General features: G+C 43.8%; 2 protein-coding genes and 1 long non-coding RNA gene across 8 annotated transcripts in view; 2 read left to right on the forward strand and 1 right to left on the reverse strand.

The window, feature by feature from the left end:
• The window catches only part of sec23a (Sec23 homolog A, coat complex II component), a 37951-nt gene extending 35158 nt beyond the window's left edge, over positions 1 to 2793 (forward strand). The window contains exons 18-20 of the mRNA XM_039784995.1: positions 10 to 165; positions 266 to 331; positions 2501 to 2793. Of these exons, the coding sequence (XP_039640929.1) occupies positions 10 to 165; positions 266 to 331; positions 2501 to 2590 (312 nt within the window). The 3' untranslated portion in view covers positions 2591 to 2793. The remainder of the gene's footprint in view (positions 1 to 9; positions 166 to 265; positions 332 to 2500) is intronic.
• The window catches only part of LOC120548631 (scavenger receptor cysteine-rich type 1 protein M130-like), a 62069-nt gene that overhangs the window by 12079 nt on the left and 22071 nt on the right, over positions 1 to 27919 (reverse strand). For 3 of the 6 annotated variants that reach the window (XM_039784963.1, XM_039784964.1, XM_039784966.1), the window contains 8 exons: positions 23152 to 23181; positions 22759 to 23036; positions 21989 to 22303; positions 21605 to 21895; positions 18946 to 19260; positions 18575 to 18856; positions 17643 to 17884; positions 17400 to 17558 (listed from right to left, as the gene is read on the reverse strand). In XM_039784963.1, coding sequence (XP_039640897.1) covers positions 17505 to 17558; positions 17643 to 17884; positions 18575 to 18856; positions 18946 to 19260; positions 21605 to 21895; positions 21989 to 22303; positions 22759 to 22969 — 1710 coding nt within the window. In that variant the 5' untranslated portion in view covers positions 22970 to 23036; positions 23152 to 23181 and the 3' untranslated portion in view covers positions 17400 to 17504. Of the gene's footprint in view, positions 1 to 9621; positions 9760 to 9879; positions 9981 to 15132; positions 15460 to 17267; positions 17559 to 17642; positions 18326 to 18574; positions 18857 to 18945; positions 19261 to 21604; positions 21896 to 21988; positions 22304 to 22758; positions 23037 to 23151; positions 23182 to 24525; positions 25298 to 27919 lie in introns of those variants that run through there. The other 3 variants (XM_039784965.1, XM_039784968.1, XM_039784967.1) reach the window with 3 other exon arrangements.
• LOC120548649 lies at positions 22956 to 27834 on the forward strand. Its single transcript, XR_005637231.1, has 3 exons — positions 22956 to 23200; positions 26769 to 26915; positions 27058 to 27834. It is a non-coding gene; the product is annotated as an uncharacterized LOC120548649 (long non-coding RNA).

Here is a 27919-nt window from a genome sequence, read left to right on the forward strand (position 1 = left end):
GTCTGTCAGACTGTAGCCCAGTGGAGGAAGGCAGGTTATCAGGAGATGCCCGAGTACGAGAACTTCAGACACCTCCTTCAGGCTCCGGTGGACGACGCTCAGGAGCTGCTGCACACTCGCTTCCCGATGCCCCGATACATCGACACGGAGCACGGAGGCAGCCAGGTAACACACACACACACACACACAGACACACACACACACACACATCCCAGTATAAATCTGTGAACATGAATATATTAATATATGTGTATTGGTGTTTCAGGCTCGTTTCCTGCTCTCCAAAGTGAACCCGTCTCAGACCCACAACAACATGTACACCTGGGGACAGGTGAGCCTCTGACTCCGCCTCTCTGAGGGGTGGCTGGTGGTTGGGTTATTTTCGATGCCTGAAACAATACTTTAAAAGATAAAAGCAGTAAAATTAAAGATCGGCAAAGAGCCGCGTTCAGGTCTCTGGCGCCTGAAGAAGTTTATGGAAGCTGTACACTGCGTTACATCAGAGGTGGAAAACCCAAACTGTGACAGAAATACAGCAGCGCTGCTCGTCTTTATTTTCAGAGAGCGGCTGCGTCTCATTGGGCGTCCTTCCGTCAGTCCACTGCTAACGGTCACTGACCACTTCCTGCCGTAGTTCCTCTGTCGATGGTTAGTGTTGTCCCAAAAGGAACACTTATGTTAAAACTCTTACCGGTAATTGACGAGCGGGATTAGTGCGACGAACGCAACACATGCAAAGGCGATTTTCCAGCTCGCCAAAAATACGGGCTTTTCTGTATGCAAATGAGGAGCGGTCGGCTCGGCTCACCGCCTCTCAAAATCTGACGAAAATCTGTTAAACTGACCTTTGTTGATCTGAGATGAAGACAGATTCAGCAACTGCATGAACTATTTCTCTCTTCACATGTTTTCAGAAACATGTCTCGGTGAACTATTTTAGACCAATATGAGATTGGATTCTGAACGAGACGCCATGATGGTGGTTTTAAAATTCAGTAGCAGCCAGACCCATGTGACGTGTTCGTCCAATCAGCGTCCCTGGTCCCTCCCCTTCGGCTTTGCAGTCAAGATGGCGGCCGTTTAGTGCGAGTAGGGTTCATCGTTCCACACTGAACTTTTTGACCGTTTTTAGGGGGTCATCATGGTACTTTCAGTGTGTTATCTACACGATATACTAGAGCTGGGCAAAAATGTGTATTATGTCGATTTTGTGATATGAGACTAGATATCTTAGATTTTGGATATGGTAATATCATAATATGACATAAGTGTCTGTTCCTGGTGTTAAAGTGATGGTTTGGAGTAATTTACCCTAGGGTCCTTTGCACCATGTCCTCGAGCCAAACACCCCCCCAGAAGCTTTTTTCACCTGGGTCTAACATTGGGAGAGTTAGCGTAGAGTAGCCTTATCAGCTGAATAGCTTAGCACAGAGGCTAATGGACCCACGTTTGTATCTCGTAAATTACCCCACTAATAATGCCCGAAATGATACCAAAGGTCTACACTAGTACAAATAGGTTATGCACTCATAAAACGATGCATTGGAAAGTTTGTAAGTACACCAGAAGTTTATGAACACTTGCCTGCTGGCTTCTGCTCTCTGTTGCTGCTGCTACCTGCAGTTAGACTCACAGCAGCAACAACAGCAGAGAGCAGAAGCCAGCAGGCAAGTGTTATTTACATAAACTTCTGGTGTACTTACAAACTTTACAATCCATCATTTTATGAGAGCATAACCTATTTGTACTAGTGTAGACCTTTGGTATCATTTCGGGCTCGAGGTCATGGTGCAAAGGACCCTAGGGTGAATTACTCCGAACCATCACTTTAAAGGCTGTATTACAGTAAAGTGATGTCATGTTCTGACCTCACCAGACTGTATCTGTTCTATTATTCACCTTTACCCTCTTAGTCATTATATCCACATTACTGATGGTTATTCATCTAAAATCTTTGGGTAAATATTTAGTGAAAGCACCGATAGTCAACACTACAATATCGTTGCAGTATCGATATCGAGGTATTTGGTCAAAAATATCGTGATATTTGATTTTCTCCATATCTCCCCGCCCTACGATATACTTAAATCTAAAGTGTTTGAGGTGTGCAAGTAGGCGGTTTGAGACACGGCCACAGAGTGGACGCAGAGCTTTGAACCTATGGCACGACTAGGAGACGGGCAGTGGGCTGCTCACCCAATCACAAGCTAGAAACCATAGTGGTATTTTCTGTGCTGTTTTTTGGATGGGCTGAGCCAACCCTGAATCGTTTATCTATTCTTATATAAATATAATAAGGGTTGTCTATCGCTTAGGAAAAACAGATATATATAGCATCCCTAATCCAGAGGTGCAAACTGTATAATTAATATATGTAGTATAATAATAATAATAGTATGTTTCCTGTGTAGTATATAGTATATAGTTTATATACTGTATATAGTATAATAATAATAATATATAGTATAATAATAATAACAGCATAACGTTTCCTGTGTAGGAGTCCGGCGCTCCAATCCTGACGGATGATGTCAGCCTGCAGGTGTTCATGGATCACCTGAAGAAACTGGCGGTGTCCAGCGCCGCCTGAACCCGCCCACGCTGCGCCCACGGCGCTTCCTCTTCCTGACTGTTGCTTTGCATTCGCTGCCTGAGTTCCCATGACAACCAGTCGACCAACTAATCAACAAGCACAGCCAATCGTGACGCAGGTTAGACATTGGAAGCTGCCACGTCACATTTCTACGTCTAAAATCAATAATATATTTATATATATATATATATATATATGTGTATATGTGTGTATATATATATATATATATATATATATATATATATATATATATATATATATATATATATATATATATATATAATACTACATTATATATTGTCCCTAATTATTATAATAATAATAATGTTTAAATGTAACAATGTGAGAAGCAGAAGTCACAGTTTGAAGTGACTCAACAACATGTTTCATATTCTTTAAGATTCAGACATTAAAATCTGGTTATTGTCGTTACTCGTCATCTAAACTTGTCCGATTCATTCTGTACGATTCCTCGCTGCACGCTAAGTCACGTTAAAGGACAAAGTTCCTGTAGTCCTTCACAATAAAAGCCTCTGCATGATTTTGTAAAGATTTTAATATGGAACATCAACAGGAAGTGATGTCAGTGTTAGGGCTGCAACTCTAATGTTAATCATCCCGGTTAATGTCTGGATGAATGGATGAATGTCTGGATGAATGTCTGGGTGAATGGATGAATGTCTGGGTGAATGGATGAATGTCTGGATGAATGTCTGGATGAATGGATGAATGTCTGGATGAATGGATGAATGTCTGGGTGAATGGATGAATGTCTGGATGAATGGATGAATGTCTGGATGAATGGATGAATGTCTGGGTGAATGTCTGGATGAATGGATGAATGTCTGGATGAATGTCTGGATGAATGGATGAATGTCTGGGTGAATGGATGAATGGATGAATGTCTGGGTGAATGGATGAATGTCTGGATGAATGGATGAATGTCTGGATGAATGTCTGGGTGAATGGATGAATGTCTGGGTGAATGGATGAATGTCTGGATGAATGGATGAATGTCTGGGTGAATGGATGAATGTCTGGATGAATGGATGAATGTCTGGGTGAATGGATGAATGTCTGGATGAATGGATGAATGTCTGGGTGAATGGATGAATGTCTGGGTGAATGGATGAATGTCTGGATGAATGTCTGGGTGAATGGATGAATGTCTGGATGAATGTCTGGATGAATGGATGAATGTCTGGGTGAATGGATGAATGTCTGGATGAATGGATGAATGTCTGGGTGAATGGATGAATGTCTGGATGAATGGATGAATGTCTGGGTGAATGGATGAATGTCTGGGTGAATGGATGAATGTCTGGATGAATGTCTGGGTGAATGGATGAATGTCTGGATGAATGGATGAATGTCTGGGTGAATGGATGAATGTCTGGATGAATGGATGAATGTCTGGATGAATGGATGAATGTCTGGGTGAATGGATGAATGTCTGGGTGAATGGATGAATGTCTGGATGAATGTCTGGGTGAATGGATGAATGTCTGGGTGAATGTATTAGTGTCTTGGTGAATGGTAGAGGTGTTGAAATTAATCAAATAATGGATGCATGGAATTGTGGACCTGGACGATGCTGCATCGATAATCGGCCGGCTCATAATCAATTATTTCTGTTTATTATGTAATGTAGGCCTAAAAACATTTCTGTTTACATATTCTGGTATGTTTATCTTTATTCAGTATTAGAGCACTGCAGAATGTTTTGTTGTTGAAGCTTGAAAAGCTGTGAATTAAATATCCTACATGGCTTTAATAGGAACATGGATTTGACGCATCGTGATGCATCGAGATATTGAATTGAAGACATGATAATTGTAATCAAATCAGGAGATCAGTGAAGATTCACACCTCTAGTGAATGGATAAATGTCTGGATGAATGGATTAGTTTGGTCTCTAACATGGCAAAAAAAACGAGAAAAAACACACCAGTATCGTTGGAAACAAAGTTCACTAAAACGCTGCAACGACCGATGACTGTCCCGGTGGGCGAATGTCTTCGGACTTTAATCTCTTTGTGTACCATTGTGGTTTTCACCCTTTTATGACGTTTGTTTTTCAATGTCTTGTCGCCTTTTTTTAAAAAATGTCTCCACTTATTTCCTACAAAAAGCTTAAAAGGGAACTAAAAGTTCTCAGTACGTTTGTGTGGTTCATTTTGGTGCCCAGAGGAGAGAAGAAACTAGAAAATATTCACATTTAACAAGCTGACATCACACAAGTTTACCTGTTTTATCATCAAAAAAATGACTCAAACTGATGAATGGATGATCAGAATAGTTCATAATGAAAACAAGCTTTAGTTGCCGCCCTAAGTATTATGCAGTCATAATCCTTTAAAGACGGTAAAGAGAAGTTGGTAACACTTGAAGTTTTCTACATAAAAGGTGACATGACACTGTCATGAACACATGAACCCTAACCATAACCATAACTTGTCATGACAAAACCGAATGAGACTTACTAAAAAAGCGTTATGTCATAAACGTTTATGACTTGTTTATAATGTTTTATGACACATTCATGACAGTGTCATGTCACACTTATGTAGAAAACTTCAAGTAAAGTGTAACCGAGAAGTTTCTCTGATCCAGTTGTTGAGTTTCTCTTTAAAGCCGTTGAACATTAAATGTCCTCCCAACTCATTCTCTCTCCCATCTGGTAAGATACGGACGCTCGGTCAGGTGACCTTTGTCGTTGTTATTGACGCTAAAAGTCTCCTTTAGCGTCATATAACGTGCTTTAACTAAACGCGCTTGGTCGGGACTATTGGCGTCCCTTTTGAAGCCGTTATGTTAAGGAAAGGCTCGTGGGTGGGCTAACGGTTCCATGACACGCGGGACAACAACGGGACAGTTGGGTTTAGGAAACGTGACACGATCCCCGTCTCCTGGGTGAAAGTCCTGTGTTGTTTGACCCCCACCAACCTCCCTACGCGGAATTACGGCCTTTCATACTACTCGCTACCGTAGTCGCGCTCATGGCGTTTACCCACTGCTAGTACCAGCTCTGCTCAACTCAACCGCGGTGTCCCGTCCTCCTTTTTTCATCGCAGATTTAGTACCGCCTCATGCGTGAGGCGAGCGTGGCTGGTCGTCATAGCGACGCCGCAGTAAACTGCCGTGACCTAACGCGACACACACAGAACGTGGAAGGTGTGGTGTTGTTCCCAGAAGACAAATTTAGTTTCTAAAGAAGCTGGAGGCAGCAAAAGAACCACCGCTGGCTAAACTATTTAAAAATGGTGGTTTGTTTCCCCCCCCCGTCTGTTGCTATAGCAGTGATGACGCAGTGATTAGTGACGATTCTCTTCGACCAATCAGTAGTCTGCAGGTTTTCACGTCACCTTTTGGTATCACCTTAGCTCGCTGGGAACCTCGACGGAGGTGAGCCTAAATAAAGTACCTGTTAGCAGGTACCAGGGACTTTAATTCGTAATGGAAAACCAAAAATGGCAAGCAGGGTCGTGGCGAGTCAAGCAGGTACCATGTGGTGGAAAAACGCCATTAGTGCTACGTCCTCTTCAACATGCCACGCTTAAGGGCGCTTTTTTCGTCACTTTAGACGCTGACCGCCACTGTCCAAACGTCCGTATTTTCTATGTTTTCATAGAGTTCTTTATTCATGTTTTTAATAAAACTCTGCTGTGGAGAATTTCTCTGTGTTTCTGTCATTTATAAGCTTATCCCTCCTGTTGTCCTCTGGTCAAGTCCGACCCCTTTTTTAAGTTTTCTATATCAGAAATGTGGGTTTCTTTCCGCGCTCTCACTATCACACAACGGGCCATTTAGCTAGCAGGAAGAGGGGAGTTGCAGGCCCCTGGAGCTCTGTCAGGGCTGCCAGCCTAACGGAGCTCACAGCAGGCCGGGGTCTGTGGAGGAAGGCAGGCCGGGCGGCGAGGCAGCAGCACCGCCGCTGAAGTCCGACACAGTAAGACACTGTCTTACCATATTTGCAATTAGCCATCAATTTTCGTAAAACGGCCCATATTTGAGCTTTATATAGTTGATTTCTCACATAAAAAAGTCTCAGAAGTGAATTTGGTAAGGAAACATTGCAGTGTCTGGAATATGAGATTCTGTCGCTTCTCTAATGGTTGTGTATTGGGGATTCGCTCAACCAATCAGCGCACATCTCTAATGTGTGCGTATGGCAATCAGCTCAACCAGTCAGCGCGCAGCTCATCTAAATATTCACGAGCATACCATATATGGAAGAAAAGCTCTTGTTACAAATTGGGCCAAAACACAGGGATGCATAAGGGCCAATAAAATATCAACCAGGCCATTTTCAGCCCAACTAATGTTACATACCCCATTAGGAGACCTTAAGGAACAGTGTGAAATACTCTATATAATCATTCTATCACCCCTTTAAAAAATGTCAAAGAATTTCGACTAAAATGACATAAAAGCGACAAAAACATTGTCCTCCCGGGTTTAAACTCAAGAAAAAGCCAGGCTTCTGTGATTATCATCCCGACAGCAATCCATAGAGAGGCGGTGGTGTGGCTATGTCCTCCAGAGGACAGGTCATGTCTTTGCGACGAAAACTTGGAGTTTATTTCCCCTCAAGAATAGGTAATTGTGCACTGTAGTGGTTATGACCATATCAGTGACTCTGTAACTAGATGGAAATGGGCCAAATGATGCCTGTGGCTAGCAGTGATAGCGTTAGAGAAGGTAGCTGTAGTCTCACGCTGAAGTCCCGTTGTAGCAGGAAAAGGAAAACCGTGTGCAGATCGCTCCGCAATACCGTTTTATTGAGGGGGGAATAAACTTCAATACGTGACATGACCTGTCCTCTGGAGGACATAGCCAGACCACCACCACCCCGTGGATTGTTGTCGGGATGATTATCACAGAAGCCTGGCTGAACACACTCACCGGACGGCAGCTAGCAGCTACTGGCAGGATCGAGACAGGCAGGGTGCGAACTATGGAGGAGCTAGGGGGAGCTCGGCTCCCCTTAATAAGACATGGGCTCCCCTGAAAACGTGATTTGTGAAATTTTGGGGGGTCTCTAAAAATATTGACAATGTGTCACTTTGACTTGCAGTTTCAGTTTTGCGTAACGCGATCATCGTAGATTATAATGTGTAAAATTGCTAAAATATTCATTCATGCATGACGGTGATTTAAACCTAATTCACTTCAATAAAGATTACTATACATGCTATATACTAAACTGTACATGCTATTCGTGTCATGAGCATCAAGGTGTGGCGGCGCTGCGGTGCAAATTCAACTCATGTTTAGTACATGTTAACTCAAAGATTCGTAGGAAAAATATAAACGTTGGAGGCCATTAATCAGCGTGCAAAGTCCTTGAAATCCATTCTGCAGTAAGCATCATAAAGCCATGGCAAAAAGAAAACAAGGCAGTTTAATTCATTTTGGTTTTACTAAGAAATTGTGTAGCGATGACGTTAATAACATGACAACACAAAATCTACCTTCGGGTATAAAAAAAAGTAACTTGAACTTAATTCACCTGCTGCAAGCCCTGTTAGACACCTCCCACCGGGGGGGGGGGGGGCAACGTAAGAAGAAGCTGAAGAAATAATGTCCTCTCTGGCTGAAGATGGTGGTGATATATACTGTCTATGGTGATAACAGCTTGCCTCTGTCTCCCGTTAAACTGGAACAGCCAGCAATGGAGAGACTGGAAGAGCCGACATACATGGCTGTTTGTTAAAGGAACACGCCGACTTATTGGGAATTTAGCTTATTCACCGTAACCCCCAGAGTTAGACAAGTCGATACATACCCTTCTCATCTCTGTGCGTGCTGTAACGCTGTCTGACAGCTCCAGCATTAGCTTAGCCCAGCACAGATCCTGGAGGTAACTGGTTCCAACAAGCCTACTGCTCCCAATTGTGACAAAATAACGCCGACATGTTCCTATTTACATGTTGTGATTTGTAGAGTCATAGCGTGTACAAAAAACAACGTAACATGAGACACAGCCATCTTCTAACTGTAAAAAAAACGGGAACTATATTCTCAGGCGGAAGAATATAGTACTTGGGCGGAGTGATACACGCTGTTGACTACAAATCACAACATGTAAATAGGAACATGTTGGTGTTATTTTGTCACTTATTCGGAGCAGTAGGATTACTGGAACCATTCACCTGCATGTTCTGTGATGGGCTGATACGCTGGAGCCGTCAGACAGCCTTACAGCACGCACCGAGATGAGAAGGGTCTGTATGGACTTGTCTAACTCTGGGTGTTACGGTGAATAAGCTAAATTCCCAATAAGTCGGCGTGTTCCTTTAAGTGCAAAAGTAATACAATTCTTCATTACAGAAATATAGTAAAACTTTGTTAAGTAAATGCTTGAATTGCTGAAGTACACAAATAAGCTAAATTCTTATGAAATAAGCACAAAATTGGTGTAAAAACCACCTCTGATTTTTAACATGAGACAGCATCATTTTATATATGTCAATGTTTATTTTTTTAAGTTTATTTTAATTTAATATTTAACATTAATTGTCCAGCATCGTTCCCAGTTGGCCTGGGTTGGTGTGTGTTTGTTCGGTTTGCTTGGATTTCGGTATTCCTGCTAATTTCTAAAATAAACTTTATATTTCTGAGGTGTTTTTATGCCTTTAGTAGGAACCAGCAGGCTTGGAGCTGAGAGCAATATGTTATATAATAATTCCTGCCTTCTTATTTAACCCTTGTGTTGTCCTTCGGGTCCCAGTGACCCGAAGGACAACACAAGGATTATGTACTTCCGTTTACTTTGTTGAGAATTGCTCTCTAAACCCGGTTTCTTGTAAAGTAAGTAAGTAAAGTTTATTTAGAACACATTTAAACACAGTTTAAGCTGACCAAAATGCTGTACAAACAAGAACTAAGGTGCTGTATTAACCCTTGTTTAGAGAGCAATTCTCAACAAAGTAAACGGAAGTACATAATCCTCGTGTGGTCCTTTGGGTCACTGGGACGCGAAGGACCACACAAGGGTTAAATGGAATATGTGTTTTAAAACTTTCTGGATGTGAGATGAGGAGGTGCTACTCTGCTCCCTGCGCTCCGTCCTCGTCAGTCAGCCATCCTTCAGCTTCAGGAACACCCAGGTTATTTTCATAAAGCTCAATGTTCTGTCTGACTGGCTTCTGCCCCCTGCTGGCCTGGAGAGACATGACAACACACAGATGTGACTTTTCTGCATCACTCCTCTCTTCAGTTGAACAAACAGACTGACTGCTTCATTTCAATCATTGGTCGAAACAACAGGCTTGTGTCCGTACCTTACAAGAGAAGTAAAGAGCAGTGATCACCAACAGCAGAGTCAGAGAGAAGATGACCACTCCGATGATAAAAGGCCTTCGAGTAGATGGATCTGATGGATCTGATGGAACACATGGACAGTCATCACATCACACAACATCAGGAGTCCAACATCTCCTGTTAAACACAAACTGACCTGAATCACTTCAACATGAACACATCTCTCTTTTGTGGGGTTTATCTTTACCTGAATTGAGGCTCTATACTACAGATACAATAATAGATTATGAAGTCTTCTGAGAATAATCTGTGGGAATAAAACTGATTTGACTTTGGGGGTGGACCATATCTCCCTCTCAGAGAACCAGGTAACCAAACATGCTCTGACCTGATATACTTTGTATAAGTTTGGTTACTATATGACATGTGCAACATGATGACAGTCATCACAGCATCAGAAACGTGCTTTGCTGATAATTTTCACTCAGTTTGGACCAATCGTGTTATGGAGGGAATATTTATTCATAATTCAAATTGAAAGTCCAAAGAGAAAACGAAGCAAGATCAAATTAAAAATAGTATTATTTTAATTAAAAATAGTATTATTTTACTACGCTACTAGGAAAAATCATGCCATAATTACATGTGAAATGTAAAAGCTTAAATGGAAATACTTAAATTAAAATCTCAAATAGAAAACAAATAATAATTTTATTTGAGCCCCCTTTGTAATTTTCTATTTGACATTTTATCTTTTGAATTTTATGTTTTAAAAGGCTGTCACCTAAGACTGGAGCTTCCAAGTCCAACAACATATCAGAGAAAATGTGCAATTGGCCATACATTTTTGTAAAACTGCCCATATTCAAACTGTACACAGTTAATTTCTCGCAAAAAACAGTTAATTTATTCAAGAAATTAACTGTGTACATTTTGAATATGGGCAGTTTTACAAAAATTGATGGCCAGTTGCTGCTGTGTGTTTTCAGCTGGACTGGTTGTTAGGCCAAATTTAGTGTCTCTTGTTAAAGTGAAACTAGTTAGTGTGAAGTGTGAATCTTGGGAGTGGAGGTTAACGGCTCTCAGGTGCTTTGACTGATAAGCCAGGGTGTGGCCTCCCCACCTGATTCTGTCTACTTAAGCAAGCTAAAATCAGATCACAAAGTTAGTGTGCTTTTGATTTCTGAAGGAACTGACTACTGGACTACTAGATATTAAGCTAAGTACTTAATTTATTTGGGGTTTTGCTGCTTCTACTTTTCTGCTTTCTACTGCTGTTGTGTGTTTTCTGCTGGACTGGTTGTTAGGCCAACAAGGTTGTTAAGTGAAACTAGTTAGTGTGAATCTTGGGAGTGGAGGTTAACGGCTCTCAGGTGCTTTGACTGATAAGCCAGGGTGTGGCCTCCCCACCTGTACCAAACACTGATCTCCTCCTTGTATTTAACATTGGCATTTGCGTGAAGCGGCAGCCTCTTCGGACGAAGACTCGGAGGACAAAGACTCGGAGGACAAAGACAAAGGAGGACAAAGACAAAGGAGTCTTCGCGGGAGGCTAAGTGGGAAGATAAGTGGACTCATATCTCACTCACATTGCTCTGTGTCGTCATCAGGAAATGTGCTGCTTTTCCATTCCTATCCGTGTTTCCTCTCGGACATACTACAAACCACGCACTAGCTTGCAACATTTCCGCAACCCCTCCTCTCTTACCTATCCCACCTGTTCCACACACACCCAACACCTTGTTGCAGGTGGCCTATGGAATTGCCAGTCTGCCACTCGCAAGACTGAGTTCATCTCTGGCCTTGCCAGCCTGAAATCCCTTGACTTCCTTGCTCTCACTGAGACCTGGATTACACCAACCAACACATCCACCCCTGCTGCTCTCTCTTCTGCCTACTCTTTCACCCACACACCCAGACCCACTGGGAGAGGTGGGGGGAGAGGCCTACTCATTAACCCCAAGTGGAGATTTTCTCTCTATCCACTGCCAGAGTTTACTCCACTCTCTTTTGAACTTCATGCTGTCACCATAACACATTCCTCCATACCTCAGACCATTTCTTCATCTCTTACTCTCTCCCACTCTCCCAAGCTCACAACCATATCTCAAGAGACACTGTACCTGTCCGCTGTAATATTCGTTCACTCTCTCCTTCTTCTCTGGCGGCATGTACTCTATCTCACCTCCCTCCACCTGACTCTTTCTTACTCATGCCTCCTAATGCTGCCACAGACACTCTACTCTCTACTCTATCCTCCTCTCTTGACTCTCTCTGCCCTCTTACTTCATGACCGGCTCATAAGTCCTCCCCAGCGCCGTGGTTATCTGACTCAGTACGTGCTGAAAGATCAACTATATGGGCAGCGGAAAGGAAATGGCGGAAATCTAAACACCCAGATGATCTGCTTACCTATCAGTCTCTTCTTTCCACCTTTGCAGCCTCCATTTCTGCAGCAAAAAGCTCTTTTTATCCAACCAAAATTTAATCCTCTTTCTCAAACCTCAAAAAACTTTTTTCCATCTTCTCTAAACTGCTAGATACCCCCAGTCCACCTCCTCCCTACTCCCTCCTCCCTCCTACCAACCCACTTTGTCAACTACTTTGTAAAAAAGATAGATGACATACGCTCTTCCTTCTCCACCACACCTCCTGAAATCACCTTACCATCCATCACATCCAGTACTCTTTGCTCTTTCACCCCTCTATCTCCAAATCAAATTCTTACTTTTATTACCTCTGCCCGTCCAACCACCTGCCCCCTTGATCCTATCCCTTCTCACCTTCTCCAGTCCATTGCACCTGACCTTCTTCCTTTCCTCACTCATCTCATTAACATCTCCTTGTCAACTGGCTGTTTCCCCAATGCCCTTAAAGAGGCAAAAGTGACCCCACTACTCAAAAAAACAACACTTGACTCCTTGGATGTAAATAACTATAGACCCGTCTCCCTCCTTCCATTTCTATCTAAGACTCTTGAGCGTGCCATTCATAATCAACTCTCTACCTATCTCCACCAGAACAACCTTCTTGATCCCCACCAATCTGGCTTCAAGGCTGGTCACTCAACATAAACTGCCCTCCTTGCTGTCACTGAGCAGCTTCACATCGCTAGAACAACCTCTCTCTCTTCCATCATCATCTTTCTGGACCTTTCTGCTGCCTTTGACACAGTGAACCACCAGATCCTCATTTTGACACTCCAGGATCTGGGTGATTCAGGCTTTGCGCTCTCTTTGCTGGCAGACCGAAACTATCGGGTAACTTGGAGAGGATCTAGCTCAGAACCTTGCCCACTCAAAACTGGGGTTCCCCAGGGATCAGTCCTGGGTCCCCTCCTCTTTTCTCTGTACACCAACTCTCTTGGATCTGTCATTCAGTCGCACGGCTTTTCTTATTACAGCTACGCAGATGACACCCAACTATTTCTTTCCTTTCCTGAGTCTGAAACTCAAGTAGCGGCACGTATCTCGGCCTGTCTGACTGACATCTCTTCTTGGATGTCCGGCACACCATCTGAAACTCAACCTTGACAAGACTGAGCTTCTTTTCCTTCCAGGGAAGGGCTCTCCTACCCAAGACCTGACTATAACAATTGACAACTCTGTGGTAGTCCCCACCCAGACTGCTAAAAACCTGGGTGTGACACTTGACGACCAACTCTCCTTCACTGCTAACATTGCTGCAACCAACCGATCGTGTAGATACATGCTGCATAACATCAGAAGGATACGTCCCCTTCTAACACAGAAAGCGGTTCAGGTTCTGGTTCAGGCTCTAGTCATCTCACGTCTAGACTACTGCAACTCCCTCCTGATTGGCCTGCCGGCATGTGCCATCCGACCTCTGCAGCTCATTCAGAACGCAGCAGCTTGACTTGTCTTCAACCTCCCCAAGTTCTCTCACACTACACCACTCCTCCGCTCTCTTCACTGGCTACCAATTGCAGCCCGCATTCGCTTCAAGACACTAGTACTTACATACAGGGCCATGAACGGATCAGCCCCAGCTTACATCCAGGACATGGTCAAACCATATACCCCAACCCGCTCACTTCCCTCTGCATTAGCCAAACTGCTTGCTGCCCCCTCACAGCGAGGGAGAACTAATCACTCAACAAAATCCAGACTGTTCACTGTCCTGGCTCCCAAATGGTGGAACGAGCTCCCCATCGACATCAGGATGGCTGACAGCCTACACATCTTCCGCCGAAGGCTAAAAACCCATCTCTTCCGACTACACTCGGGATAAAAAAACAAAAAACCCCCTTGGAACCTGCACTTTCATGTCTCTTTGTACTTTGCTTTTTGCTTTGCTTTTTTTTTTAACTTTACATTACTTGTTGTCTCGAGTTTGTACATTCAAAGTTGAAAGCACTTAATTGTAAGTCGCTTTGGATAAAAGCGTCAGCTAAATGACATGTAATGTAATTTAATGTAAAAGCTGAGTGGTTAGAACACTGAGCTTTGGTCTGGGAGTCTGGAGTTCGATTCCCCTGTGAGGCGATCTTGTTTTTTTCTTTTTGGATTAGATAATTTGCATGCAATTGCGCAAGTCAGGGCCCACAAATTAGTTTTCGGTTTGGTTCGAACTAACCTTTTGAAAACCAAAAACTAACGTTCCTCAACGTTCTCTAAACGTTCTCTAAACGTTCTGTTAGTGGGGAACGCGAAATGTTTTTTGTAGGGTGGTAGGGGAAGACTTATGAATTTGCCTGCTCTGGTTGGGTTGGTTAGGTTTAGGCAAGAGAAGTGGGATTGGTTATGGTTAGGGAAAGAATGTCAGGGCGATAATATTCCAAAAAGGTGTAATACATGAGTAGTATGGATAACTGTGTGTAAATATATGCCAAGGTACTGTAAATGCACAGGGGTGCAAATAGCATACATTGATATTTGTACCAGATGGGGTATTAATAAACCACATTGCTGTGTGCACCGGCGGGTTACGAATAGCATTCATTTCTAATTGCACCAGGGTACGAATAGCATACACTGCTAATTGTACCAGGGGTGCATAGCCTCACCCATAAAATAATTTATTTTTTTCTATTTGAGATTTTAATTTAAGTATTTCCATTTAAGCTTTTACATTTCACATGTAATTATGGCATGATTTTTCCTAGTAGCGTAGTAAAATAATACTATTTTTAATTAAAATAATACTATTTTTAATTTGATCTTGCTTCGTTTTCTCTTTGGACTTTCAATTTGAATTATGAATGAATATTCCCTCCATATCATCTTCTCCAAACCTGTAAACAGTCAGCTTACCTGAGACAGGGAGAGAGAGCAGACGGCTCTCAGAGGAGAAGTTATGAGAGAAAACATAGAGGTGATAAACACAGCTGTATGTTCCTTGGTGGGAGGGCTCTGCAGCAGGAAACGGGAAGTGGGCAGAGTGATTGACAGCTGGCTGGGTGGAGTTGTGTGTTGAGTTGGAGGAGTTGAAGGTGAGCTGGAAGGAGCCTCCTGGGTACTGTGGCTGGATGGAGCAGCTGATGGTGAAGGTGGAGCCCCTGAACACCTGGAACCTCTGCTGCTGGGCCTCGGAGACCCTGTCCATGGAGGACACAGAGATGTTGGGCTGAAGCAGCAGGTCTGTAAACACAGACACACACAGACATTGTGAACTTGTCAGGCCTAGCAACGTTACGATTAAAAGTAAAACATATTTAATACACTCTAACAACTGTTTTCCATTTTGAAGACTTTCAACGTGTTTTCAAACAATAACATGACATCACTTACACAGAAGCATTTAATGAACACTCAATTGAGGAGACAATTAACCAGGCAGTACAGTTTAACCACAATGAGTTATTGTGCCATGCTGTCCCAACTCTGAAGTTTTTGTCTTCCTGAAGGTGTATTTAAACTCATTCTGGAGGCATTACGTCTAGCTGAAACTTTAAGGTAAACAAAGATATTGCAGGTGCTGTACACACAGATACTAAAGCCTAGTTCAGCCTATCTCTCTCTCTGGGAAGTATGCTAATGTGTGGCTAGCTCACCAACCTCCAAAAGGAGACAGTCCTGAGACAAAACATTCCCATATTATGTATGCCTACATAGACTCCTTGAATCTGTAGAGGAAAACAATTATACATGAAGAGGTTTGGTTGTTAGAGACTGGCCAAATCTTCTCATCCCCTGACCTGTGACCTATGAATGACCTGATGTTGTCTAAACTTTCCCTCAGTCTCATAATACCACAACATGGTGTTTCCAGAAATTGCACCACAGCCCTCAGTTCCTGAGCCTCTATTGCCCCAAGTTCCAGCCCCTGTGCTGAAGACACTGAGAAGGCCAGGTCATCCAGGCTTCAGTTAACTAGCCTGATGGCTAGCACTCCAGTTAAAAGCCAACCTGAACTCCGGACAGTCTGAGCTACAGTTAACCAGTAAGCATCCGCAACACTCAACAGTGCTTTGTGGTGATCTGTGGTGGTGATGGGGCAGTGGATATGACACATGCCTTTGGTGTGGGAGGTGTGGGTTTGATTCCCACTGCGATACATCAACCAATGTGTCCCTGAGCAAGACACTTAACCCCTAGTTGCTCCCGAGGCGTGCGACCTCTGATATATAGCAATTGTCAGTCGCTTTGGATAAAAGCGTCAGCTAAATGACATGTAATGTAATATAACGATCTGCCTGGCCATCTTCCCTGGGAACCATGTAGGCCGTGAAAGGGGAATTGGTTGACATGGCTACCGACGACTCATCCTGGTGGCTCCACTGACCTGCTTCATTGAGTCTTCGCTGCCCTGCAAATTGTCCACATCGCCACACAATTCCCAGTCCAATCTGCGGCCCTGCTGGCACCAGCACCTCGTTCTCAGTCAGAGGTCCGGCCGACACAAGTTACTGTTGAGCTGCAACAATACTAAATTTCAGAGCCCTAGCAGTCTTTAGTTTCTTTACCCCTGGTTCCACCGGCAGGTATTCCTGACCACATTGTTTGCTTTCCACACAGACAGTTTACTCTTTCTTATTTTTCTGAGATCTGTAACCCATATTAGAAACCTGTTTAGAAAATGATCTCTAAAAGGGATAGGGGCTGGACTCTCGACTTTGAAGGAGTTTCCCAGGGTGAAGGTCACCACGTGGGAGTGGAGATACTAATATTCCCTTGGCTGAGCTGCGCTGCTCAAAGTTGGGGCCAGTAGGTCATTGGTGCCTGTTATGGTAGCATCCAAAGAGCCTACTGGTGATAGCCAGTGGCTCAGAAAGCTGTTAAGCTGAAGGTGTCCTTTCAGGCTGGTTGCTGGTTGGCCCAGGGGACTCCTGAAGCAGCAGACATCTTTCATATCTACAGATGCAGCTGATTTACTGAGGCAGCAGCTCATCAGACTCCGTTATGGCTCAGTATATTACTGTCATAGATGATGTCACTGATGGGCTTACCTGAGCAGGTGAGATCAAGGATGTAGGCAGAGTAACGTGATTCTGCACAGTCCCTTAGAGCAGATCCAGGCTCAAAACAGTAAGAGTAGATCCACCACACATTTCTGTCTGAGGACTCTTTTCTCCCTCCTACATAAACAGCAGAGCCACAGTCAAACTCTCTGCAGGCAGCAGCTGCTATCTTCAGGGGCCAGTCAGAGTAATAGCCACCCACTGGTCTCCATTCTTTGTTATGTTTCACCTCCAGTGTTCCTGCACAGCGACTGTCTCCTCCCACCAACCTGACAGGCTCTGAACAGAAACCAGCATAAAAGAAGAAAGTGAGTTTCATTAGAACATAAATTAACCAAATCAAAGCTGCAGCTCCTCTTCTACCTGAGCAGGTGAGTCCAACAGCTTTTGGAACTCTTTGGTCCTCATTGGAGGCTCCACTTCTCCATAGAGTGCCCCCTGGAGGACTGAAGGAGCCCCACAGCCAAGCTCCCTACAGACCACCTCTGCATCCTGCTGGTCAAAGTCATCTTCACACACTGAGGACCAGTGCTGGCTAGACTGGTTAGTCTTCACCTCCAGTCTGCCTGAGCACATACTGGTCCCTTTTACCAGCCTGACAGAGTCTGGAGAGATATTAGAAGATACAATAGAGAGCGAAAGAGAAAAGACACCAGACACTAAATAAAAAGATGTCAGGAAGCAACAATTCAGTGATTCAAACTGGACTTGGCACATTTCCAACAGAAGTAGATCATTAACAGCAGAACACCACTTTATAACACTACAAACTACAGCAATTTTACCAACATATTTACATTTAATACACTTAAAGCTGGCCACACATGATCCACGCTAAAACTGGAAGGTAGGACACAGAGCAGAGAGGCAAAGTGCAGCACAGGTATACGTCATCATTGCTTCAGGAATTCCTTGTGCCTCAAAAGGTCAGTGGCAACAAGGTCAAAGTTCAAATACTTTGACATTTGAGAGTAGGGTCTGGTGGCACTTCCGAGTGGTGTGAGACGCCGAGGGTAGCTCTTCCTCAGAGTTTCTACACTGCTCTACTAATAGGAAAACAAAGGCACAGAAAGCGCAGAGTGGTTTTACCACAAATCATGTGTAGGTGGCTTAACTATTGTTTTTTTTATTTTATCTTGGTGCATTCAGCAGCTGATTTACTGAGGCAGCAGCTCATCAGAGTCCTTTGTGGCTGCTGGAGACAGTCTGCTGCCATTCTAGCTGCTGCATGTGTGTCAACCTGGGTACATCAATGTCATACATGATGTCATAGATGATGTCACTGATGGTCTTACCTGAGCAGTTGAGATTCAGGATGGAGGAAGAGGAACCTGATGCTGCACACTCCCTCAGAGCAGATCCAGACAGAACACAGTCAGACCTGATCCTCCACACAGATCTGACTGAGGACTTTTTTCTTTGTCCTACAGAAACAGCAGAGCCACAGTCCAACTCTCTGCAGGCAGCAGCTGCTGTCATCAGGGTCCAGGGATGAACAAACACTGGTCTCCATTCTACCTGTTTAAGCTCCAGTGTTCCTGCACAGTGACTGTCTCCTCCCACCAACCTGAAAGGCTCTAAACAGAAATTAGTCATCAGCAAATAAATAAAGTGAGTTTTAATAGAACATAAATTAACCAAATTAAATCTGTTGCTCCTCTCCTACCTGAGCAGGTCAGCCTTACAGCTCTTCCAGGTGAGCAGGTGTTTCTATCTGAGCCTGAGCTTCTACAGTCCAGGAGAGCAGACTCATGGCCTCCACACTGGAACTCTTTGGTCCTCATTGGAGGATCCACTTCTACATAGAGCACCCCCTGGAGGACTGAAGGAGCCCCACAGCCAAGCTCCCTACAGACCACCTCTGCATCCTGCTGGTCAAAGTCATCTTCACACACTGAGGACCAGCGCTGGGTAGACTGGTTAGTGTTCACCTCCAGCCTACCTGAGCACAGACTGGTCCCATTCACCAGCCTGACAGAGTCTGGAGAGATATTAGAAGATACAATAGAGAGAGAAAAGACACCAGACACTAAATAAAAAGATGTCATGAAACAACAATTCAGTGATTCAAACTGGACTCAACACAGTTCCAACAGAAGTTGATCATGAACAGCAGAACACATCTTTATAACACCAAAGACTGCAACAATGTTACATCACATTTAATACGCTATTGTTTTCCATTTTTGAACACTTGTGTTTTCAAACAATAAGATAACATCATCATCTGCATATTTCTTGATTTTGTTCCTTCTGAGACCTTATGAAAAATCGAAGAAGAGGAAAATAAACCCAGCCCAGGGGCCCCTGTTTGGAGCCAGGCCCAAATGGAGGGCTTGTCAGCGAGCACATGGTAGTCAGGTTTGCCACGGAGCCTGAAGTTGCTGCAGGGCCCACCACCTGTGGGAGGAACTGCTGGGGAACTTGTGCAGAGGTGGAGTGCTACCAGTTAGATCTGGCGGAGCTTACCTCGACGTCTCACAGTCAGTTCTGAAACCGTACGCAGACTCCGGAGGCAGTTGCAGGTTACTGATAGGATTGAAGGGCTGCAGCCTTTGCCATGAAAGAGGCAAAGCAGCGTGTGTGGGAGAAGTTCGGATAAAACATGGAGGACTTTTGGTCGGCACCAAGGTGCTTCTGGAAAACCATCTGCCACCTCAGGAGGGTGAAACGGAGAACCATCCAAGCGTGTGCAGGAAGGATGGGATGCTGTTGACCTCAACTGAGGAGGTAATTGGGAGGTGGAAGGAGCACTTTGAGGAACTCCTGAGTCCAGCTAACACACCCTTTATGGTAGAGACAGAGCTAGTGACTTATGGAGGAAGTCACTGAGGTAGTGAAATAACTCCAAAGCCCTGGGGATTGATAAGATCCGTCCAGAAATGCTGAAAGCTCTGGGTGTGGAGGGACTGTCTTGGATGACATGCCTCTTAAACATTGCGTGGAAGTCTGGGACAGTGCCTAAGGAGTGGCGGTCTGTTAAGGAAAGCCGTGAACGTGCATCTATCCGAAATGACTTCAGCCTGGCTCAACCTACTTGCTTCTCCTCAGCCTGGCTTGGCCTTCGTGAAACACACCAAGCCAGGCTGCACAGATTAGACTAGGTCGAGCCTCACTTTATCTGTTAACCTGGATTTATAAATTCTGCTTTTGTGAAACAGCCCCCTGGTCATGGAACAATGGACCAGCTCTTCACTCATGCAAGGATCCTAGAGGGGGCCTGGGAGTATGCCCATCCAGTCTGCATGTGTTTTGTGGGTCTGTAAAAGGCAAATGAACATGTCCTCCGGGAGATACTGTGAGAGGTACTGCAGGCATATGGGATGAGGGGGTTCCTTCTCAGGGCCAACTAATCCCTGTATGTCCAAAGCAAGAGCTATGTCCAGGTTCTCGGTAGTGAGTCAGACTTGTTCCAAGTTTGCCTCCGCTAGGGCTGCATTTTTTTCACCAATCCTGTTTGTAATATTTATGGACAGGATATAGATGCATAGTCGTGGTGGGAGGAGTTGCGATTCGGTGGTCTGGGGATCTCATCACTGCTTTTTGAAAATGATGTGGTGATCGGTTCGCAGCCGACTGTGAAGCCGCTGGGATGAGGATCAGCACCTCTAAATCTGAGGCCATGGTTCTCAGTAGGAAAACTGGTTGAGTGCCTAATCCTGGTAGGGAATAAGTCCTTACCCCAAGTGAAGGAGTTCAAGTACCTTGGGTTCTTGTTCGCGAGTGAGGGGACAAAGGAGCAGTAGATTGGCTGGAGAATAGGAGCAGCGGGCACATTATTGCAGTCACTTTACCACACCGTTGTTACAAAACTAAACAAATTTTGGTTCCTACCCTCACCTATGGTCATGGGTGAGGCTGGGTCATCACCAAAAGAATGAGATCCTGGTTACAGAGTGGACAAAATGGGGTTCCTCAGGAGAGTGGCTGGCGTCTCCCTTAGAGATAGGGTGAGAAGGTCTCCTTTGCATTGAAAACAACCAGTTGAGGTGGTTTGGGCATCTGGTAAGAATGCCCCCTGGGCGCCTCCCTAGTGAGGTGCTCCAGGCACATCCAGCTGGGAGAAGGCCCAGGACTAGGAGGAAAGATTATGTTAGGCTGGTTGGTTGTCGGCCCAGGGGATTCCTGAAGCAGCACACATATATGTTTAATATATACAAATGGTGTATGTTTCATATCTACAGATATATATCTTGGTGCATTACTGAGGCAGCAGCTCATCAGACTCCATGGCTGCTGGAGACAGTCTGTTGCCATTCTAGCTGCTGCATGTGTGTGCCACCTGGGTACATTACTGTCATACATGATGTTGCTGATGGTCTTACCTGAGCAGGTGAGATTCAGGATGGAGCGAGAGGAATCTGATGTTGCACACTCCCTCAGCGCAGATCCAGACAGAACACAGTCAGACCAAATGATCCACACAGATCTGACTGAGGACTCTTTTCTCCCTCCTACAGAAACAGCAGAGCCACAGTCCAACACTCTGCAGGCAGCAGCTGCTTCCTTCAGGGGCCAGTCAAAGTGACCCACTGGTCTCCATTCTCCCTGATATTTCAGCTCCAGTGTTCCTGTACAGTGACTGGTTCCTCCCACCAACCTGACAGCATCAGGCTCTGAACAGAAACCAGAGATTCATCAGCAAAAGAACAAAGTGAGTTTCATTAGAACAGAAATTAACCAAATCAAGGCTGCTGCTCCTCTTCTACCTGAGCAGGTGAGTCCAACAGCTTTTCCAGGTGAGCAGGTGTTTCTATCTGAGCCTGAGCTACTACAATCCAGGAGAGCAGACTCATGGCCTCCACACTGGAACTCTTTGGTCCTCATTGGAGGCTCCACTTCTCCATAGAGTGCCCCCTGGAGGACTGAAGGAGCCCCACAGCCAAGCTCCCTACAGACCACCTCTGCATCCTGCTGGTCAAAGTCATCTCCACACACTGAGGACCAGCGCTGGGTAGACTGGTTAGTCTTCACCTCCAGTCTGCCTGAGCACAAACTGGTCCCATTCACCAGTCTGACAGAGTCTGGAGAGTTGATAGAAGATACAATAGAGAGAGAGAAAAGACACCAGATACTAAGAATGTGTCCTTTCAGGCTGGTTGCCCCAGGGGACTCCCGAAGAAGCAGACATGTTTCATATCTACAGATATATATCTTGGTGTATATTTCATACATACAGATATATATCTTTGTGTATGTTTCATATCTACAGATATATATATCTTGGTGAATATTTTATATATACAGATATATATCTTTTTGTATGTTTCATATCTACAGATATATATCTTGGTGTATATTTCATATTTACAGATATATATATTGATGCATTCAGCAGCTGATTTACTTAGGCAGCAGCTCATCAGACTCCGTCATGGCTGCTGGAGACAGTCTGCTGCCATTCTAGCTGCTGCATGTGTGTGTGTGTGTGTCAAACTAGGTACATTACTGTCATAGATGATGTCACTGATGGGCTTACCTGAGCAGCTGAGATAGAGGATGGAGGAAGAGGAACCTGATGTTGCACACTCCCTCATAGCAGATCCAGACTCAACACAGTCAGACCTGATCCAGATCTGTCTGAGGAGTCTTCTCTCTCTTCTACAGAAACAACAGAGCCACAGTCCAACTCTCTGCAGGTAGGAGCTGCTGTCTTTAGGGTCCAGGGATAGACAAACACTGGTCTCCATTCTCCCTGATGTTTCAGCTCCAGTGTTCCTGCACAGCGGCTGGCTCCTTCCACCAACCTGACAGGCTCTGAACAGAAAAAGGAGATACATCCGGAAAGAAGTTAATTTAATTAGGAAAAGATGAAACAGTAAATGCTGATTCTGCTTTAATGATTTTTTATTTCTCTTTTCTGTCTTTGTACCTGTTGAGGTGTGTTCTTCAGCCTGGAGTCCTGAGGAGAAAATCAGAAGGTACTGTAAACATCATTATAAAGGAGCATGATTGGATCACAACTGTGGACAGAAAAAACTCTGTCAGGTTGTTTTGTAAAGAATCTTCTAGAAGAAACACCTTAAAGGGATACTTCACCAAAACTCCCAATGCGAGTTCAGAGACTACTGTGTTTTTGTTGTTGTGGAAACATGACTGAAAAACAGTGTACCGGACTACCCAGCTACCAGGCCTGCTGCTCTGTCGCCGGATAAGACTAGTGGAGGTGGGCTGTATTAACACGGACTGGAGCAGAAATGGGTTGCTTGGAACCAACTAACTGCTAACTTCTGGTGGAGTTTGTGACTATTGTTGTTTATATGGTATCGATGATGTGTTGCCGTGTAGAGAGGAATCTGCCGACACTGTTTCTTGATTATAAAGGTTTATTTACATAAAGGAATTCAGCATCAATTTACAAGCTCTGAAGAGCCCGGAGAGTGACCAGTTTCCCAGATTCTCAAAAGTCACTCTGAGGTTCTGCTGTTAACACATGGTATATCTATTCTTCATAACTTAGGGTGGGTTCGATAACTGACCAATGGCTTCATGCCAACTGGCTCTATCTCAACATCCTGGGGGCCCATTGATAATGCATGCCAGATGTGTCCTGTGGCCCTTTTCCTATAGAAGTATCCCCCAAAAGTAGAGTAAAGTTCATCACTCCTAGCTACATATAGATAGTTCAGATATGGCCTAAATACAAATTATAGAATGATCAGATAAAATAGGATGACAATACACCTCATATTTCCCCCCTTCGAGACTAATTAAGTCTCGAAACAAAAAGAGTAAGATTGGTACAAAATAACACTTTCCATTACATCATGTTTCTTGTAGTATAACCTTAGCAATCACACAAGTTTTCATAGAGTGTGAACAATGTCAGGAAACGTAAACAAACATTGTATGGAGTGTAAGAGCGAAAAACCTGTCTGGCAGCTTCTTTCCAAATATCCATCAATCAATCTAGACAGGAAAATTCTCTCACGGTCCCTCTGCCCCAGGCGACCACCTTCAGTACTCCAGATCAATTAGAAATCTTTTTATCAATTCATGTAATATCTTGGTGTACTCAAATACATATGGCAGCCTCAGAAATCAAAATAAAATCAAAACAATGTCCAAATTCAGACTGATCAAATCATCGGATCTGTAAAAGGACCTCGCCTTACCTAGACCCCGCTGTCCCTAAGCGTCAAGAAAAACATAAAAACATCTGAGGTCTCCATGTGTATCCCACAACAAAACATTCTTCAAACAATTTAATACAAAACAAATATAACACAAAGTATATATCCATTACAGCTCCTTTGCAGTGTCAAGCTTTCAGTGTACTGTCGTTGGAATCTGAACTTTCATCACTGTATCCTTGTTCAGAATTCTCCAGTCCATTTTATTGTCCATATTCAAGTATCTACCCCATATGCTTCTGGAAGAAAAGAAAACACAAACCAGTATCCTTGCAAAACAACATAGTAAAAGAAAACATCAAATAAAATATCAAAATTACTATGAACTAATCAAAAATAATATGAATGAATCACATATGAATCACGTGAATCACATTCCATTTCCCCCCTTTGATAAATAAAAAACACTAAATATTCAAAGAAATGTTAAAATGATGGCAGAATCAGATAAAAATGGAAAACTTTCCATCAATAATGTTAGATTTTATCCTCAAATGAATCTGCCGACACTGTTTCTTGATTATAAAGGTTTATTTACAACAAGGAATTCAGCATCAATTTACAAGCTCTGAAGAGCCCGGAGAGCGACCAGTTTCCCAGATTCTCAAAAGTCACTCTGAGGTTCTGCTGTTAACACATGGTATATCTATTCTTCATAACTTAGGGTGGGTTCGATAACTGACCAATGGCTTCATGCCAACTGGCTCTATCTCAACATCCTGGGGGCCCATTGATAATGCATGCCAGATGTGTCCTGTGGCCCTTTTCCTATAGAAGTATCCCCCAAAAGTAGAGTAAAGTTCATCACTCCTAGCTACATATAGATAGTTCAGATATGGCCTAAATACAAATTATAGAATGATCAGATAAAATAGGATGACAATACACCTCACTATTAAATGCCGACCATTCTACATTCCACGCAAATTTACGGCTGTTCTTATACTCTGTGTTTACAGCCCACCAAGCTAATGCTAGTATGCGTTAGCTGAACTTTACGGAGCCTATGATGTTGTGCACTAAATGTAGTTTCGTTTGTCGTTTTTATATAATGTCGTTTTTATATATTTAAAATGTGTAACACCACTTGAGCCACGGTGAAACGTTGTTTTGTGTACATGGTTGAAATGACAATAAAACACACTTGAGCTGAGTTGACCGTCTCACTGTCTGTCCGTCTGTAAACAGCAGGCATGGCTTGGGAGTGGACTCTAAAGCAGCAAAGCAAGTGCATTCTGGGATTTGGTGTCTTTCATCCACATTAGCTAAAAACACATTTTCTGGCTTTTTTCGGCCTAGTAGCCACCAATTTCTAAAGAAATTTCACATTTCTACTACATAAGTCAGCCAATTTAAAGATATATTCATCTTTCCAACGGTGAAATATCCCTTTAATGAACTCACTCTGGAGCATTTTACCAGTTTACTAAAGATGTGATGAACATGTGTATACACAGAACACAAGTCTGAAAACATAAAGGAAGGCCCTCAGAAATGACAGATCAGACTATTACTCATCGCTAATAGAAGAAAATAAGAACAACCCAAGGTTTCTTTTCAGCACTGTAGCCAGGCTGACAGAGAGTCACAGCTCTATTGAGCCATCTATTCCTATAGCTCTGAGTAGTGACAACTTCATGAGCTTCTTTAATGATAAAATTATGACAATTAGAGATAAAATTCCTCACCTCTTGCTTATATTTAGGGTGTGAGAAGTTGCAGCGTTCGCCTAGACCGGCGGGGGAGGGTGTGTAGCCACAGTCACGGCGCGCTCCCTCCCTATCTCTGCTTCTCTGCAGCTCTTAGCTATGCTGTTATAGTTTTGGACTGCTGGGGAACTTCCTTTGACACACTGAACTCCTCTCTCCCCTCTCTTTCCATCTGTGTGCAAATGCTTGTTACTAACCTAGCTCTGAGGAGCTTGTTCACCGGAGTCCTTATGTTTTCTCGCACAGCCGATTTCCCTGGATTAGGGTGGCACCTAAATCATGGTTGCAGCTGTCGGCGTGGTCCTGTTAGGTGCCCTGCTATGCCCTGCTACATCATGCTATGCCCTTCTACACCCTGCTACCTCCTGCAGTGTCCTGCTAGGTGCACTGCTATGCCCTGCTACATCATGCTATGCCCTGCTATGCCCTCCAGTGTCCTGCTAGGTGCCCTGCTATGCCCTGCTACCTCCTGCAGTGCCCTGCTACGCCATGAACTACTACAACAACTACTATTTCTAGTCATAGTTCCATTATCTTTATTGTGACTTTATTTCATGGCTTGGTTGAATTCTAAGGCATTCTGCGATCTGTTATTTCTTGATAACAGACCGTTGCTAAGTATAACACACCGTTGCCATGCATTACAGAGCATTGCCATGGATGCAGTTCTGTTCACTGTGGAGGACAGCTATCAATCCGCTGAAAGAAGTCCGGATAATTTATCAGCTGTGGCAAAAAGTGGGGAAACGTGGATCAACTTCTGTCCTCCAATTCAAGCAATGACAGCAGATCTGGTGAGCACCTATCACTACATCTTTATAAATGGTCTATGATATCTACATCTTTATATATGGTCTATGATCGATATGCAGTAACTTCAGCCATATGGACAACAACGCTAATTAGTTAGCTTACATTGTGTGTTTAATGTTGCAGGTGTGTCAACTGCAGCGGCTGTGCAAAAAGGAAACAACATGAATGCGGATACACACCTCAACATGAATATTCCCAAAGAAGTCCCATTCACCATGTCTCACTTCACCGTCAACAAAAATGTTCAGTTTAATGTGAATTAGAGCAGCCGATAGCCCGCTAGCTCACTACAATGCCTCAGCTAATGTAGTGTCAACCTGCAGTGATTAAAATAGCAGCTGGTCATTTGTCCACCTATAGCTAGCGATAGCATGGCAGCAATCCATCGCAGCCTGACTCATAAAATATACGGCTACCACCACAGCCCATAAAGGGAATAAAATCTGTGCTTGGTCTGGACCGAGGGCTTTTGCCAGAAATGTATTCGCTGCAGGAGGGCGAGATACTGTGGTGTTGAGTGACAGAAGGAGGACTGCATTAAACAGAGTTTACGTTGCTATGGACGCAGGATTCCAACTGTAAAGATGGAATGGACTATTTTCTTTAGCGGAAGCAATACAATTGTAGTGTAATAAGGGGGATAATGTAGAGCGAAGCGGTTGTTCTAGTGAATACAACCCCTTCAGACTGATTCAAGACCCCTCTGCCTGATCACCCTGTCAGGTTGTATTCCCTATAACAAACACCTTGCTCTACATTATCCCTTACATAACTGCCACTGTTCATCACACCCCCAACCGGCACCGGCAGACAACCACCCACCAAGAGCCTGAGTCTGTCCAAAGTTTCTCACTAAAAGGAAGTTTTTCCTCACCACTGTAGCACTAAATGCTTGCTCTTGTGGGAATTACTGGAATTGTTGGGTATTTGTAAATTATAGCGTGTGGTCTAGACCTACTCTATCTGTAAAGTGTCTTGAGATAAC

Source organism: Perca fluviatilis, chromosome 20 (genome assembly GCF_010015445.1).
Source record: "Perca fluviatilis chromosome 20, GENO_Pfluv_1.0, whole genome shotgun sequence".
NCBI classification, from domain to species: Eukaryota; Metazoa; Chordata; class Actinopteri; order Perciformes; family Percidae; genus Perca; species Perca fluviatilis.